A 17,759-nucleotide genomic window follows, 5' to 3' on the forward strand; every position below is an offset into this window, starting at 1 on the left:
CGATCGAATATGCAAATGGAATTGCCGATTCAAGCCAGCATTGACAGCAATATCATTTCATAAGTATTAGATATGCAATTTCTGTAGAAGCATATCTACAATGATATGTCTATAACAAAATTTGCCTAAAACGATGCATTGATTTAAACGCATACGTAGTGCTATTTCAAATTGCCATACTTTTGCTCATATTTCTCAAATCTTGATCCCATCATGCACTTTAATTCTTTTCATTCGTGTGAGAGAGAGAGAGAGAGAGAGAGAGAGAGTATATATGCATACGTACGAGACTGTTGAGTGCTTGTTCTCTTAATTTCTTTCCCCTTCAAGTAACAATAATGACAACCATGTAATTAACGGTATCAAAAGAGTCTTTAAAAGCAAAGGTTGGTGAAGCAAGTTTACTCGCGGTGAGGACCATGTCTAGTATTATCATCATTTAAATCCAGGACCAACTTACCTTTGCATGCAACACATGTTGGTGGACACAAATACTAATGCATGCATTTTCAGCTTGTGAAGAACGCAAAACATCATTGATGAAGATGCATGGAGTCCTGAGTTTTAACTACTTTGGCGAATTATCATGCAGGTATTGTTTGGTTAAACTTAAACACCTCCCCTGCTCTAGCTACCAAGTTTGTTGAGAGTAATGATTAGATAATACTTGCATGTCAATCTGAAACACATTTGATCAGTTTGATAATGGACGGTTGGATTCAAACTTTCACTTTTGGTGCATAAATGATTCTTAATCGTTTAAATTATTTGAGATTATATCATGCGCAATTCCACCTCATCCAGTGCATATACAATTGATTGCGTTTGATCCCTAACTTTATTCTCACTTTTGGTGATGGAGGACATGACCTAATAAATTGTCTTCGTGTTAGTTTGCTATGATTAGATAATCAGATTAGGTTAAACTTAATTAAGAAGCATTTATCTGACGATGATAATTCATTCTCAGTGGTGAGCAGTTGTTGGCTTCTGCCATAGGAGAATAACTAAGGCGCACAGCAAAGTAGATAACACTAAAGAAACTCGTAAAGAGAAAAGTGCCAGTTTCAGATCTCATCCACTTTTCGGAAGGCAAGCGACATTTCTCCCATTAAGAGGTTTGAACTACTTATAATCCTGTTGCAAACTAAATATTCTAATCACTCCTAAGACAAAGAATAAGAATACTTTTATTTCCTTCCCTATTCAAACAAAAGAATAAACAAAGATATATGTTTCCTCTTTACGAAGCCATGTAAATTATAGCAGCATTATATGCATCAATGGGCAGATCAAAGATCAAAGAACTCTGAGTGGAAGACGGACAATGTGTACATAATCAGCAAGGCATTCATACTAGAGGTGGCAAAATGGGCGGGATGGGCGGGATTTGCTTGGGTTTGTGATGGAACCGAGTCATATGGGTTTGGACCCAACCTTACCCATATGTGTTTTGGGACTAACTTGGGCGGGATCACTTTGGGATGGGTTTAGATTGATCCCGCCCAATACCCAAATCTATTTTCTACATATTTTTTTTCCTTTAATTCATTTTTATTTTTTATATAAATTTAATATTTTTGATTTATTAATTTTTTTTAGTTTTATTAAATAAACATGCAAGTGCTTTATACTCAGGATTCCCATAAAAAATTGGATTAACAAATAAAGGAAAAAATAGATATACAGTCATATTCCAACATATATCAAGATGACCAAGATACTTAAGGTGTTGAATATTTATTCTCATCATTGTCCAAAGATGACAGGTCTAAATTGACTGAAATGTTGAAAATTCTTGTGGATAATGACTAGGAAAACTACTAGATTATATTCTCTAGTATGACTATAAAAATTGTTAAAGATAATTTTTTAATCTAAGACTCCGTTTGGATTGGCTATTTTTTCAAAAAATAAGTTTTTCAAATACAATGTTACAGTAATATACAATAACTCAAAAAACATCCCATCCATATTAGTATATCAAATATTTCAAAAAAATTTTATAGTAAAAATTTTTCATATACACTGCTATAATAAAATATTTCAAAAATACCCCCCAAAAATAGCTAAACCAAACAGAGCCCTTGTTATTTGAGCCCAATGGGTACCCAAGTATTTCCCAAGTATTCCCATCAATTAATGGGTACAATTGGGATTTGTCCCATTTTAAACCCAATATCAAAATCCAATACCCATCCCGCCCAAAGTCCCCTTGGGCATGGGTAACCCATTGGGACTTGGGACAAATTGCCACCTCTAATTCATACCATTATACTAGAAATGTGGGCTGTTAGTTCTAATTCCTTTTCAGGGAAAAAGTTTATCTGCAAGCATCTGTGAAAGTTACGTCTGACAAAATCAAGCCTAACAAGGAACGTATATTTTTATACGTAGCTGAAAATTTCTTAGACTTTTGACAGTGGATGTTAGTGGGCTAATTTCTCAGCAGAAGGGTTTTGCATATGCTTTTCTAGGGCATCGGATGCTTCTGCTTTTGGACACAGTTTTGTCCTCGAAGTATTCTTTTAAGGCATCCCCATTTTAAGAAAAGACAATTTAGCTCTATCATCATTTGCATACTAAACTAATGGGAGATTTGTGATGCAATCCTCTTCACAAGATCTGTGAAATTTAGCACTATGAGTTGGAAATTAAGGTAGCAATGGAATGATGGATCATACCAAAGTCGCGCTTGCTTGGGCGGGAATATGATAGATCAACCATCATTGCCCGACAACTGAAACCTCGCAAAGTTGTGCATCCCTCCCTTGGTCCTAGTTGCAGTCACAATCCTCAATTGTCGGTACAATCGCATGATGTCCTCAATTGGCTGACAGGGGAATAGAAAACAATTTTTGAACTAAAACATTTGGTCATTGTATATTAGTCTATTACTGCAAACAATTGGGCGACACCACAGATTACACCAAGATGTATAAAGTTTTGAGGCCAGAATGATACTCTACTAAATTATGGGTTGGTTAATCATTGAACTTGGAGGTCTTAATAGTCTTTTTTTGCTAGATAGGACAAGATTGCAGTATGATTCTAGCGGATTATGCTAAACAAGCACTCTATTTTTATCAGATTCAACGAAGGTGATCATTAATCATCCAAATCATGAAGAATGATGAGTGCATTATCTTAGTGGACTCGGAATGATAAAGCCTTTATCCAAGAAATGGTTAGATTAATCCAGAAAAGAAAAAGGAAAGCAAGACGAAGGCTGTAAAAGTTTGTCGTAGAGAGGGCCCAAAGTCTTTTAAATCATATTCTTTTGCGTACTTTCCAGCTAAAGATCAATGCGCAAATTCGCTTTTTACTAACTCTTTACGTTCGTTGCAACAACTAATTTACTCATAAGTTGTTCTTTCCTTTTAACTAAGCAACAAAGCCAAAATCAACGACCTGCTAAGAAGATGATGATTTCTACAGCAATTAAAAAGAGCAGCTCAGCCTTCTTTGGTACTTCATCACATACAAAATCTATCTCAACTTACCAGTTACGTCAACTAAAAGATCAAGTAGGGATGTTGAATCAGTAGTTCACTAGGCAGGCTCAGAGCTAACTTTTGTTGGATCACATAGCTATAGATGATCCTATCTAAATGCCACTGCAGCTAACTTTTGTTGTCTCGCGTTCTTCTTGTTCACATACATGAAAATTAAATTGTTCAATTCCGAAAAGTGAGTTAGAGTTTGAAGTCTAAGTATCACTTCTCGGGACTCTGCAAATAAATATAGGATGTACAAATCAATGTTTGCCTGGTTATGACATATTCGTCTACAAGTGTTTGACATCAGGAATGGTGCTACTTAGTTCACTTATGTGGTCAATTACGTAATTTTGAAGTCTGGACACTTCTCAAGATTTTGCATTCAGTCCACTGATTCTTGATTACTCAAAAGAGGACAAAGGAAAACTATGAATTTGAAGAATTAGAGCTGCACACTATAAAATGTCAAAAGGATTGTTTTGTTAATGTATTGTCTTTGGTTGATCAATGTAAGGCATGATGTTTTACAGCTAATTGATCCCAAAAAGACTGGGTATTGTAAAATTATCACGGTTCTCTTGAAAAGAGTTACCAAGTAAGAACTTAAAGCAGAATCACACTTTGCATGGTGGCAAGGGTTAATATCTATAGTTTTATGGTAATCCATGGTTTTATAGCTTTGGTTGTGACTGTTAGTCTTCCGAGATTCTCAACTTGATACACCAACAATAACGACTAATCAAACTGCACGGTTTATGATCTTAGTCCGGTCTGATTAAAAAATGCCGTACACGAAGTAAGGTTTCCTATATGATCTTTTCTAACCAGTAAATTTCTATGGGGACAGACAGTATATCTCGCAAAAGTAAATATCAAAAAAAGCAATTGTAGAAAAATAACATATCTGAGTGATGTGAAGCAGATCTGAATATATATTACATATTTTTTACCTCTTTTACGTGATGTAACTGTGTACAATGACAACAAATTCTAATTAAACAACTACTTTTCTTCGTTACAGGAAGAGGGTATTGCAGAGATTTATTTGCAGTTCCATGTGTAGATTTTGGCACAAAGCTTGAAACAAGAAGGTTTTCAAGGGTCATTTCACCTTTAGTCTATAACAATGGGGTTACAGCGTTTTCTCTTTTGCCTTCTCGCTTTTCTCAGTATGCGTTCAGTCTCTTCATTTGCTTCCTGAGTGGAGTTGTTCCCTACATGTTCCCACAAAGAAGACATCTTTACAGCAGCGAGGGTAAACAACTAAACATCATAAATATCTATTGGCAAACTGCCGCAACAAGAAAATTATGAAGGTCCCAAATAGTTAAAGTACGCAATCTGCCTTTTAGAGAGAAATGGATTGAGAAAATATTTTACGACACTTGTTATTAAATTTCCATAAATGAAGTCCTTTTCAATAATAGGAAAATACGCACTTTATGTTCAAGTATCACTATTGGGATTGCACCGTAGTCAAATTGCTCTCAGTTACGGAAATTTAAGAAGAAAAAGAGTCGCGAAACATTGATTTTTCAAATCATTTCTTTCTAAAATGCAGATTGTGTATTTTCCCAAAAGAATGTATAAGAACGTGTATCTGATCACTCTCCGAAAAGTGATGAAAAGTTTTATGAATTTTTTGCAATAAAAAGAAAACGCCACCTCCTCAGCTACAAGAAAAAAGGTAACTTTGGTCCTCTGTAATATTAAAAAAAATCAACTGTAAGTCCAGCGTACTTAATTGCAGAAGAAAATCATACAGATACAAGAAGTACTTCAGAAGATAAGCCTAGAAGTTCATGCAGATGATGGACAATGATTTTGCACATCTCATTCAGGAATTAGGAAAAAGTGATTTGAGGCAATCATATAATGTGAATATTTAATTATCCTGCAAGACTGTTACCTGTTTGCATTTCTTTGAACAAGCAGAAAATTCCGCCATCAGTATCCTCATCTGATTCGACCACAACTTTGCACTTCCTTTCCTGCACCGGTATCAAAAACTTAGTATAAAAAGACACTTTTTATGTTTTCGTTATCTTATTCTTCAGCTTCAAAAATAAAACAACACAATGCATAATGATTTGCACCATTTCCTGAAATTGTGAGAACCAGTCCCATTATATGATCCTGCACCATTTACTAATCAGAAGATGTGCCCCCCATGGACATTCATGGAGTGCACAAGATTTAGACGTGCAGAGTGAGAGGAAGAGAACACTAACACGAAGAAGCAACAGAAACTACAATTAACAGCTACCTGCTTGATCGAGGGGATTCCTCCCTGGTGGGAACTCTTATTAGGATTTCTGTCTTTAAAAGGAGCTTCTTGGTGCTTTACTGACTTCCACCCTCCACATTCAGTCTTTGGAACCAAAATTTCTTGAGAAACCTTGGGATGCAGTTGCGCACTAGAACGAAAAGAAAAAGAGAATCTTACTGGGCTAGAGAATACAATGATTAACACATGTACGCAGAAACAGAAATTTGTCCTCATTCTATGCATATATATGCGAGTAATACCACTCCATATAGAGATAATGGAATACTTAAGGCCTGATTATTTAAAGAAAATACTCATACATACAAAGTTTGCCTAAGCAAACCTGAGTGCTACGATAATAAACAGAGAAGGATCTAGATTAGGCAATAGAGGTCATAGATTCTAATCAGTCACACTAGCTTAGAAAAATCTTAGGCATGTCCAGGATTATGTTCAATGTTTTCCTTCTTGTGAGACTTTCTTTATTACCCTCCCCACCCAATAAACAGGATGATGTAGAGATATTCCTTCTTGAACTCAATTCACTTCTAAGGAAATGAATTTGATATGTCCATGATTCATCCTCCTAAAGTTCAATTATCAGAATTATCAATTTTTAACAAAAAGCCGATTCAATCAGATGATTGGCTCATGCCAGTGGAGTCAGCAAGTGAGAGGAGAAAAGGAAGACTAGAAAAGAAGTACTAAATTGATACCTTTTACGAGACTGCATTTCCTGTAAAGTAGCACGATGATTAACACCCTGCAGATAATGTAGATACATGAGGCTTCAGGAAAATATCTACAAACACTTAGCATCTAAAAAATGAAACTGTCAGCTTTTTTGGGGATAGAACAAGTACCTTTGGAGGAGGGATGACAGGAGTTCCACATTTTTGGTTAGCAACTGGTACTCTGCTTGCAATTGTCTGTAAATGTCAAACCATGAATTCGGAAAAAACCTTCCAGGCCACATATAGCAGTATAAAAGATAGAGTTGCGCACTTATTGACTTCATTAGTTGAACACAAAATGTTTTCATGCCTGTATTTCTTTCGTGAAAGTCTTCATGAGATCTTTTTGAAATTTCAGCATAGAAGCCTGAATCTTTTCTGGCAAAGCTGAAACTGTTGAAGATATTTCCCTTGAACTCTCTCGAAAAATGTTCTGTGAAAACTGCCCAGACAAAGCTTTGAAGCCCCCATTCAAACTTGATTTGATATCTTCCTGTCCCTTGTTCTGGTTGTCCAATGGATTAGAAGACGAAGTTCACCGACATATGAGACACACATTTTATTCAAATAAAAATGCTTGAAGGACTGGATGTATTATCTGATACCATTAACTGAAGCAGATCATCATGAACTGCCATCTTCTGCCGAATGCTTTCCACTGCAAAAGAGATCAGAGAAAATAATGACAAACTAGCTTTTGCACAAGTTTCAATTTCTGAATGCCTTTTCACTTCCCAATACTTAGAAGTATATATGCCCAAATTGTTTAATGTTCATAAAATACTGAAGCTTGATTGTGCAGGTTGATAACATATTTCTTGAAATATGTGCAATAGCTATTAGCAAGAAGCTGCCTGGTCTGGACCACAAGCAAATTGCAAAATACTTTTAAGTGATTCGGTTCATCAAAACTGCCGAAGCTGGCAGGTGTTGCATGCATGAGCCTTTGAAATTTCACAAATATTTATATCAAATGCATAATGTTTTAGCTAAATTTTTACTGCTCTTTGTTCTAGTACTTTGCCAACAAAAATTGAATACTTACCCTCAAGCACTAATTCTTTTGTTCCTTTGTTGACTTGCATGATGTCACTCTGAACAGAATCCAAGATCATTCCAAACCTGCTTAACGAAGTTTCCATCATTCCTATCCTATGTTCAAGTTCTTCATTGATCTGGCCTGCTCAAGCAAGTAAACTACTGGAAACTTAGAAGAAAACCTTGTATATCCTAGAAAACAAGCTTGTTTAAACAACTTGCAATACAAAGTTACATTCTTGTATCCAATTGAAAGTCCAAGGGGGAAGTCAGAATCTTCAAAACAAAGTTGTTCATTCAAACTACAAAGTTGATGACACTATTTAGCTGATAATTGTAAACTTACACTTGTGTTCAGGAAGGGACCATTTGCGCATTTGATTGGCAGAAGATCTAGAAATTTGCATTTGACTCTCTTCCCTTGGGCAATTGATAGGAGCCAAGAAAGAATTCCTCTTTGCAGAAGTCTCCCTTTCTTGTGAACTCAATCTCTAAGGTATTTTGGTAACATGCAAATGAAAATTCTGGTTCAATGTAAAGTGATACTAACACCAAATAGATTATTTATATGGCAATTGCAGTTCCCTTTCTATTACTTCCTTCTTTATTTCCGCTTATTTAAAAATTTTAATTAATGAAAGTGGACAACATTCATTGAGTTCAAAAAGAGTAGCTCTATCCATGCATGACAACAACATCCATAAAAGTTGCATGCTTTTACAAGTATACCAAACAAGAACTCTGATGATTGCAATTCTTTTGACAACAAACTTTTCGCATTATCTTCTTCTGTAAGTAGTTAAATGCACCATACTTTTGCAAAGGAAAAAAAAAAATTAACGACACTTAAGGGCTACTTCGGCGTGCTTCTAATAGTTTGCCTATTCTAAAGCTACCACTGTCATCCACTTGCGATATTATACCTAGTTGATTCAGACAAACACCTCAAGTTTCTACTTTCATATAGTTCAAAGGCAATCCTTTCAAAAATAGAATTAATACAGAATTTATTCCAGTTTATCTTTTCCGAACCAGTTTCACTATACTAATAATCCAAACTAGTAAAATAAATTAGAATATAGAAATAATTATCAGTTACTTGCCACAGAAAGCAGCTGCATTACTGAAATCTACTACATACTAGTTCAAACTCTGCTGAAAATTAATAAAATATTCTGAATGAAATAAAACAGGACTGTACTTGATCTCCTACGCTTATTTTGCCACTGCTTAATCTTTACTTTCTTTTGAACAAACTTTTGATTATATATCTGCTGAGCTCCATTTATGTTTAGAGAGAGAGAGAGAGATTTTACTTGCTCGTGAGTGATGACGTCTTCGAGAGAGTTCTGAGATATCTGAGAGAAGAGGCCATGCTGAGATGAAACTCCTTGAGAAAACGCCGACTGCTGGGAAATCGGTGCTTGTGATCGGAACTGCAACACCGTTGCCGACGCTTGGCTTTTTCCAAAAATCGAAGTCTCTGCTCCAGTCGCAACCGCACTCGGTCTCCTTCTCACATCATCACAAATATCAAAAAAAAAATCAAAAAGAAAAAACACACACACAGAGACAATAAATTAACTGAGCTAAAAATTGAAAAACAAAAATACAAGTGCGTATGGAACAAAATGATGGTAGAATTGAACCTGGAATGAGGAGGAAGAACGGAGATGGAGCTGAGATCGGAGGCTTTGTTGATTTTTAGCTTCATTTGTCGGAAAAACCTTAAGGTTCAGACTTCAACTTCGATATTCTGCTAGAAATTTATCAGCGAGTGAGAGAAACCCTAAGGAATTAAAATTGAATCAATCGAAGAAACATGGAGGAAGTAGCAAGGTTTCAAACTGCGGATGGAAATCCGTGCTGAAGCAACGGCACTGACTACTTATATACTGGAACTTTGGGCGCGATTCCTAATCTGACGGCAGTTTAAACGAGAAAGCGTTGTGTGATTCCCACGTCTTCTTAAGTACTCTGGGCTTCATCGCACGACTGTGGCTTTCTCTTCTATTAGTAATTTGGGTTCGTTTGGGAGTGGATGATTTGGAGAGAAAAGAAGGGGAAAGAAGAGAAAGTGAACATTTCCTTCGTTTGTTAGTTTTTATTAGGAAAGAAAAGAAGAGAAATGGAAGGATTTAAGAGGATAAATAGTAAGGGGGCGCTTGGTTCAAGCCTAGGAATTGGAATTGTAATTGGAATCATACAAAAAAACTTAGTATGGGTTTTGGACAAAGATATAATTACAAATGGGGGTGCTTGGTAAATATTGGTAAGGAATGGGTATCAAATTTAATAATCAATTTTTTACCTTTAATTTCTTTTTTCTTTTCATATCTTTTTTCTTCCTCGTTCAAATGCTTATCCCGCATACCCATCCACCATATATATATTCATATATAAATATTAAATTTCTGTTTAAAATATATTTATAAATATTTATAAATATATTTATTTATATAAATTTATAAATATATTTATTTCAATTTTGTTTTATAATATGTATATTATATATATAAATTATTAATATGTATATTTCAATTATGTATATTATATATATTATATCAATTGAAATAAATAATATATATTTATATATAAATATTTTTGTTTAAAATATATTTATATATATTTATATTTATATAAATATATAAATATATTTTTTAAATAAATTTATATAAATATATTTATTTCAATTAATATTTATATTTTATTATATATAAATTATATTAATATTAATATGTGTATTTCAATTATGTATATTAATATGTATATGTCTATTAGATATATTATATCAATTGAAATAAATAAATATATATTTATATATATTTATAAATATATATAAATATATATTTCAATTTTTTTATAATATGTATATTAATATATATTTATATATGTATATTAAATATATATTAATATACATATTATAAAATAAAATTGAAATAAAAAATATTATATATATAAATAAATAAATATTAATATATAGAAACAGAGCCTGTATATATTTTTAAAAAATCCCAAAAATAATTTTTTTTTAAAGATTTTGGAATCAAATGTGGGATTCATCAAAACCCTCCAATCTACTTGGGTATTGAGAGTGGCTGATTTTTCACGAATCATTCTAAGATTTTAAAACCTATACCCATTAGGCAAGCAACAATTTTGGGGTTCAATCCAATTCTTGATTCCTGTACCCTCCAACCAAGCACCCCCTAAGTAAAAGTTTTCCTCCCAAATTGGAGAGAAAGTTGGAGGAAGCTTATGAAAATTTTTTAAAATACCTATTTTATCCTTAAAAATATCTTGAACAAATATTTAATGACTTTTATATCCAAAATCATTCTACTAATTCTCAAAACTCCCAAACAACACAACAATCACTTCTCTTCTCTCATAACTTAAGTTTTCTCTTCTTCTCTTTTCTATCCTAAACTCCCAAACTTAGCCAAGCACGACTGGAGTCTTTTTTCCTCTTGCCCTTCCCAAGGCATCCTTTCTTTCTTTTCTTTTTCCCCTTAAAAGTATATTATTCCCGTGCTTGTTAAAAAGAAAAAACAAAAAAAAGAACTTTTAAGGCCTCCTCCCCCCGGGCGCCCAAAAGAAAAAGACAAAATTGCTCATGCCTCATGGGATTGAAGTTGTACTTTCGATCAAAGGATAAATTGGTTTCGACGGGGTTTTCATCTTTTTCTTTTTTGGATCAATTTTTACTAGATTAGATGAGTCAGAGGTACAAACGATTGTCAGGTCAATCATTGTTATCTATTTTGTGTAATTTCACAAGATATACATTCATTCTTCAAGATGTAACTCGCTTTGAATACAAAATAAACATAAATTAAATTTTCATGAGCCTTGTACACAGTATTAAAAATTTTCATGTATACGAAGTGATTTAAACCTTATAAATTTTTTTGACCAATCATGGCTATGCCCCCAAGTTCTTGGATTGGAATGGAGGCATTTAGGACGTCTGGACCTCTTTCTTCCTTGTCTACACATTTTGGGCTCCTAAATCTTTATGTTGGGCTGCAGTCTGCAGGGCATTCGAACTTTGGCAAAAAGATAAATAGAAAGAAGTTGGGCTGTTGTTCACTGTCGGAGTTGAGGTCCAGGTACAGGCTATGAAATTCCTCCCGCAGTCATGTATTAGGGAGTAGCAGACGGAAGGATTATGCCTTCGCAAAATCAGCTTTTGACTTCACTTGCGCAGATTTTTTTTAAGTGTATGATATACCATTTTGCTTTTGTCTGGTGCACCAAGTATGTGAACTCCTGGCATTTTCTTCTATCAGACAGGTAAAGTATTTTTATAATGGGGAAGTGTTCAAAAAGTGGTACTTTTACACCATGGAACTAGTTAAGTTGGTCACTGAAAATATTGAAAATTCTGGGAAGCATAATTGATTTGTTAAGAGTAGCTTAATGTGAGCTGATGGTGTGGTTGGTGGTTTTGTATGGTTTGGTCTGATTGTTGTACTTTTTATATTATTTGATGTACAATCACATTAATTTCTTATACTTATAAAAAAAAAAGTAGTGTACATGTATAAAATATTTTACATATATTTAATACAATATTATAATATGGTTATACGTAAAAAATTTTAAAATGTATAATAATTGAATCAAATCGCATGTGCGAGTTTGTTTGGATAGAGTATTATTTAGAATAATTACTGTTGCACTTTTTATAATGTGATGTATGTGAGTTAAAAAGGTGGTTAAACATATAAAAATACGGATTGAAAAATGTGTTTATGATGCAAGCGAAATATTATTATTTGGGATAATTTTACTATTCAAACAAACCCAATTGCCCAGTCCCACTCAATGCATACGAGTAGATCCAATCCCCAGGATGGCCACCTAGAAAGGTCACCTAGAAGGTTATATGGACTGATGGAACAGGAATGGCCATTGACTTTTAGCACTACTTCCAGCAAATTCAGTTGCTTTCTTTGCCAGCTCAAGGGACAATCCTTTTCCAAGTTTGCTCATCATATCGTGTCTCCTATTCAAGCACGAACCAATTGAAAGATGATCATGCCCTTATTCATGCTTTTTCATGTCTTTTTAAAAGATTCAACTTGAACAAATTAGAGGAAAAAAAAGGCACCCCAAAACAAAGAATTTAACGTCAGTCATATGTAGCAAATAGTCACGATGTGATGCCTCTACAAGGATTAACATTCTTGATTGCTTCCTTGCGGGGCTAAACGCAAGTGACTTGATCACGTTAATCTAATGTTTCAAGCCAAGAGTGTTGCTTCCCTATTGATTGAAAGGAGGGGATAATATTAGACAATTGATTATCCTTTAAACAACGTCTAAATACCCCATTAAATGTTTTATCCAAGACGTGGGTCTCTAACTAACTAAAAAGGTAGATACTTGAGCTTGAGAAGCTAATGACCCCAGTGAGTTCGTAAAACTCACTAGGATAGGCGGTATTTTTGAACCAAATAAAATAACAAGCAATGAAACCAGGGACGAAGATGAATAAAGCCCCTAAATTATGAGGCTGTATTTGATAAACTTGAAATCTGAAATCTAAAGTTTGAATCTGTTGAATTACTAAATTGTTAAGTACTAATTTGATATATTTAAGTGTATTTTATATTAAGTAATAAGTACATAACTTATCGCTTATTTTTTTTGAGTAAGGTTTGTTTAGAAAATTTAATGCCACTTAATTAATTCAGATGTTCTATATTTGGTTATCAAACGCGTCAGCACATATTAAAATCTGAATCGATTAAATTTAAATGTTAAATTAAATTATTAAACAGGACTTGAAATAAGGAAGCCTATCTAGACCCTACAAGTGCGCACCGATTCCATGCAAAGAGTTTGATTAAGACATAGCAAATTCCATCAAATACACAAATCAAAGCAAACCATCCATGTCGGTGGATTATATCTTCTAAATCCCCACACCAACAATCCAACCCTCCTCCTCAAAAAGGGATTTTGGTAGACAACTACGTTAAATATCTCACTTCATGAGAATAAGTTTGGGATCTACACACATATTCTTCTGGCCCGAGTTATATAATATAAAAGCAGTCTTCAATTTAATGATGAAGCTTAATTCTTACTTATTGCCCGTTGCCCGAGTCCCAAGTAAAAACCTACCAGCGGCCAAGAACCTCATGGTTATGGTCGCCCCAAGGGATTAAAAGGTTTCTTTTCCGTATGTAAACTTCTTGCATATATGAAGAGAAGTGATTGATCCCAAAAATTCTAACAAAACGTTGTACAAAAATGGGAAATATATTGGAGAAGCATTTGTAATTTATCCTCTTCTTTCTTCGTAAATATAATACATTATCTAAATGACTGTTTAGGCCTACCAAATTAGAATTCAATCCTGTCACTGTTTTGTGCTCATAATCTTTATCTTATTTTTGCTTTTTAACCACCTAACCCACCCTCACAAGCAAGATTCGGAAGAAAGATTTGGGTCATTCTTTGATCAATAATTTGCTTATTGATAATCAGTAACCAAAGTTGACGCGAGGTGTTTGTTTGTACAGTTAAAAGGGGAAAAAGGAAAGGAATAAAAACAGTCGAATTAAAATTTTACGAGTTGAATTTTGAAATCAATTTTGTATCTCCTTTGCCATCAATCCCATCGAATAAACAATGAAAATTTCTGGATAAAAATAAATAGAAAAACAAGAGTCATAGAATATCAAGTATTGCCCCACACGGTTTACAGTCTTTTAAAAGGGAAAATTAATTAACAAAGACTTTAGCAACTCTCCGCGACCGGAAGTCGACCTCACCATGTTGAAATATGAGAGTCACATTGATTTAGACCCTAACTGGTTCAGAACAGTGTATTGAATTGGAAATTCAGGGTGTGACGGGCTGGGAAATTTAAAATAGGTTGGCAGCAACTAGCAAGAGGCAATGGCGACGGGGACCCAAAACCAAAGAATTCGCGACGGGCATATAATATCGCGGTCAGTCTACTACTGAGCATTAAATACTGAGGGAGAATTCAGCAGAGTTTTAAAACAGATGATTTCGGAGTTCGACAGCACTCCAGATCCGTAAGTGGACGATTGATTCAAGAAAGGATCAACCTAGGAATCTGGATATTCCTCCATCTCTCTCTGAGCCCCCGGCTAAATTATCCGTACATCTTGGCCGGCCTTAATTCCCAATAATAAACTTGCACTAATGTGACCTTTTTTTTTAATCCTTAATGTGACATTTATTTTTGGGCTTGTCTTCTACTACCTTTCTTTTTCTCTCTTTTTCTTTCCCTTTTTTTTTTTTAAAAAAAATTTGGTTGGCTTAGGACTGCTGTCGAATCAAGTCGAGCTCGATAATGTACTACTTAAACTCTGCTTGAGCAAAAATATTTGAATTCGAACTCGTTGAGTTCTTCAAAATTAAACTCGAGTTTGAGCTCGAACTTATTTTTCCTTACTCAAACTCGAGTTCGAATTTGAATTTGACCAAATCAAGTTCAATTGAGTTTTCAAGGTTTTTTTTTTAGTAAATTTCATAATTTTGTAATAAATAATTAAAAATTATATTATAAATACATTGCTCGAGAATGCTCGATGAATACTCAAGTTTTAATTTTCTATTCGAAATCGACTCAATTACCTTATCAAGTAACTCGAACTTGACTTGAACTTGGTTAACATTAATAAAAGTGTTTGGATAGCACAAATATGTCAAATAATATTTCGCTTGCATCATAAACACATTTCCCAACTCACCTTTTTATATTCCCAATTACCTTTTTATCTCACATACATCACATCACAAAAAGTGCTACAGTAATTATTCCAAATAATATTTCAAAGAATACTCTATCCAAACAAAAACAACTAACTATTTTGACCAATATTTTGAATTATTCAGCTTCGAACTTGTTAGTTGTTAGTAACTCGGTCAAAATAGAGTATTATTTTGAAATATTGGTTAATTGGTTGCTAATTGGATAGAGTATTATTTGAAATATTATTTGGAATAATTACTGTAGCACTTTTTATGATGTGATGTATGTGAGATAAAAAGGTGATTGAGAATATAAAAAGATGGGTTGAGAAATGTGTTTATAATGCAAGCGAAATAATATTTGGGATATAAGCACTCCATTCTCCAAAATTGATCTTGTGCACTCCAATGAAAAAGTACTCGAGGAGAGTACAATGCTAAACTACAAAATTGTAGTCATTGAAGTCCATGTTTTATTTGTCATTTATAGATTACTACTTCTCACAGACTTGGTAGATCGAATATTTAGAGACTCCACTAAAAGCCCTTCATGCCTCGAAAATCAAATGACAGAACAAACGCTGAAAATTATGAAATACATACGAGTAAACATGATCTATTCCTCTCAAATTCACCTTCACCAGTAGCATTATTACCAATATCAAACAAATTGGTCCGAATATTTCATATGCCCCATTATGTACTATACTCATTTTGTTAGTATTAAATTCTTGAATTTTCTCTAATGGATTGGGCCATGGTTACTCAGTTTAAGGATGTGAAGCCATATTACCCCACATCGAATTCTAGAAAAGACCATTATCTTATCTTCATTTAAGTCTTTCTTCTTTTTTTTTTTTTTTTGAAAAAAAAAAAGCTACCAGACAACATTAGAAACGTGTAAAATGTTAGGACCATGAAGGAAATTTTCCCTTCAATTCAGAAAGGATGGAAATTTGGCCGAAACCATGAAGGAAAAGCAAGCCAAACGCAAGACGTCTAACGTTTTCAGCCATGCGAAAGCAACGGTTGAAAATCCTAGCCAAGGGACGTACTAGTCAAATTTCATTATCGTCTTGTTCGCAATTTTCCAGACATGAAAATCCTAACGAATTTTAATGGTCCGTTGATCCCTTTTGCAACCCCTCTGCGTGTGTGTGTTTTTCGTTGTACGATCTCTTAAATGCCGAAGAAAATACAGAAGGAAGCCAGCCAGAAAATTTTAAGTCTTATTGTGAGAAATAAATTATGCATCTCGATTTGAAAAGCTGAGGACCAACTCCAAAGCAAAAGGATGGGGTACTTCAGTACTATTGTAACCTTGCCAGTCAATTCTTTGAAAAATGATTGTTGGAACATGCTGAACTTTTCTGTTTTTGCTAAAAAAGAAATCATACGGCAAATCTTATATAAAATTTGAACTCTGTTTTCTTCTGGATTGTTGCTTATTAGTATATAAATTACCCTAGATTTGATTATTTTCATCACTTCACTGTGAAATGACGAAAAGGATGAGAAGAAACCGTTAATAATGAATTGTCCATTTTGACATAATGAAGAGTCCTTTCATGTTGAAATTCCTGGCTCCTAATTTGCTTAGCTTCTTGTGGTCGAGTCTTAGCTCTCTCTCTCTGCAGTCAGGTTCAGGGTTCGAATCTTGGCCTAGCAGTTGGAGGATGGTCTCGTGAAAACGCGTGGAGAGCAATGGGAGATAAAAAAAAATGAGTTAAAAAAAAGTCTTAACTTTTTTTTTGTGGGGGGGGGGGGGGTAAAAATCATTACCCATACAAATGTTCAAAGTTCAAACAAAGAGAAATATTGTTGACAGCAGCAATTTTTTTCAGTGTCACAGCCCATTTTGACATAAATTGGCGAATGTACCCTCTGTAGTCAATTAGAAGAGCCAAATGAGTGGTGGTAAATTTGTCATTTAATTAGAATGTGCTGTGGCAGTAACATTTCCGCTGTGCCAATATCAGCAGCCGAACGAAATGTTACGTTATAGGAATTTAGCTTCACTGATATTGATATTAAAATTCAATTGCATAGTACTACTTCTTATAAGAATTTCAGTTTTATTATAAGAATTATAGTTATTCTATCCAAAAAAGGAAAAAAAATTACATGACTAATATTTGTTGCGGATATAGAGGATAAAGGCGCAGCATAATTGTGTTCCGATTTGTAAAAGCAAAAACTTTTTATTCTTTTGAAAAGGGAAAATGATAGGTTGTATTTTTTTTCCCACAAACGTTAACAGTTATATATATGATAATCACTTGATAATACAAGATTTAATTACAAAAAGGGGTTACTACCCTCATATCCTTCCTCACTAATTCCTTGTTCCCATTCAATATCGTGCACTAACTTGACAGCAAATTGAGCTAGAGCATGGCTGATTTCATTTCCAGTTCTAGGTATGAACACAAACCTACAACTTTCAAAATGTGTTCTAAGATCCTGCACATCCTTCAT

At 34.0% G+C, this 17,759-nt stretch overlaps 1 protein-coding gene across 3 annotated transcripts; it reads right to left on the reverse strand.

Moving 5' to 3' along the window:
- Positions 1-1,950: 1,950 nt before the first annotated feature.
- On the reverse strand, positions 1,951-9,565 carry LOC113733188 (putative recombination initiation defects 3). Of its 3 annotated transcripts, none has more exons than XM_072081169.1 (12): positions 9,191-9,529; positions 8,858-9,053; positions 7,888-8,032; positions 7,549-7,683; positions 7,109-7,161; positions 6,814-7,008; positions 6,633-6,698; positions 6,486-6,532; positions 5,767-5,917; positions 5,410-5,491; positions 4,612-4,714; positions 1,951-2,833 (listed from the first exon to the last, which is right to left on the reverse strand). In XM_072081169.1, exons 1-11 carry the CDS (start codon positions 9,253-9,255, stop codon positions 4,614-4,616), a joined length of 1,236 nt encoding a protein of 411 aa, XP_071937270.1. In that variant the 5' UTR covers positions 9,256-9,529; the 3' UTR covers positions 1,951-2,833; positions 4,612-4,613. The 3 variants fall into 3 exon arrangements, with proteins under 3 accessions (XP_071937270.1, XP_027115205.1, XP_071937269.1); XM_027259404.2 differs by lacking the exon at positions 1,951-2,833 and having other exon boundaries at positions 4,371-4,714; positions 9,191-9,297; positions 9,427-9,565; XM_072081168.1 differs by lacking the exon at positions 1,951-2,833 and having other exon boundaries at positions 4,371-4,714; positions 9,191-9,297; positions 9,390-9,523.
- Between the last annotated feature and the right edge of the window lie 8,194 nt (positions 9,566-17,759).

This window comes from Coffea arabica, chromosome 2e, assembly GCF_036785885.1.
Source record: "Coffea arabica cultivar ET-39 chromosome 2e, Coffea Arabica ET-39 HiFi, whole genome shotgun sequence".
Lineage (NCBI taxonomy): Eukaryota > Viridiplantae > Streptophyta > Magnoliopsida > Gentianales > Rubiaceae > Coffea > Coffea arabica.

Bases quoted from the DNA above. Each gene is read 5' to 3' on its own strand.
- LOC113733188 (XM_072081169.1), bottom strand. From the start codon at position 9,255: ATGAAGCTAAAAATCAACAAAGCCTCCGATCTCAGCTCCATCTCCGTT. The intron at 9,054-9,190 runs GTTCAATTCTAC...TGATGTGAGAAG, and splicing joins GTTCTTCCTCCTCATTCCAG to GAGACCGAGTGCGGTTGCGA. The intron at 7,009-7,108 runs GTATCAGATAAT...TTGGACAACCAG, and splicing joins ATGATCTGCTTCAGTTAATG to AACAAGGGACAGGAAGATAT.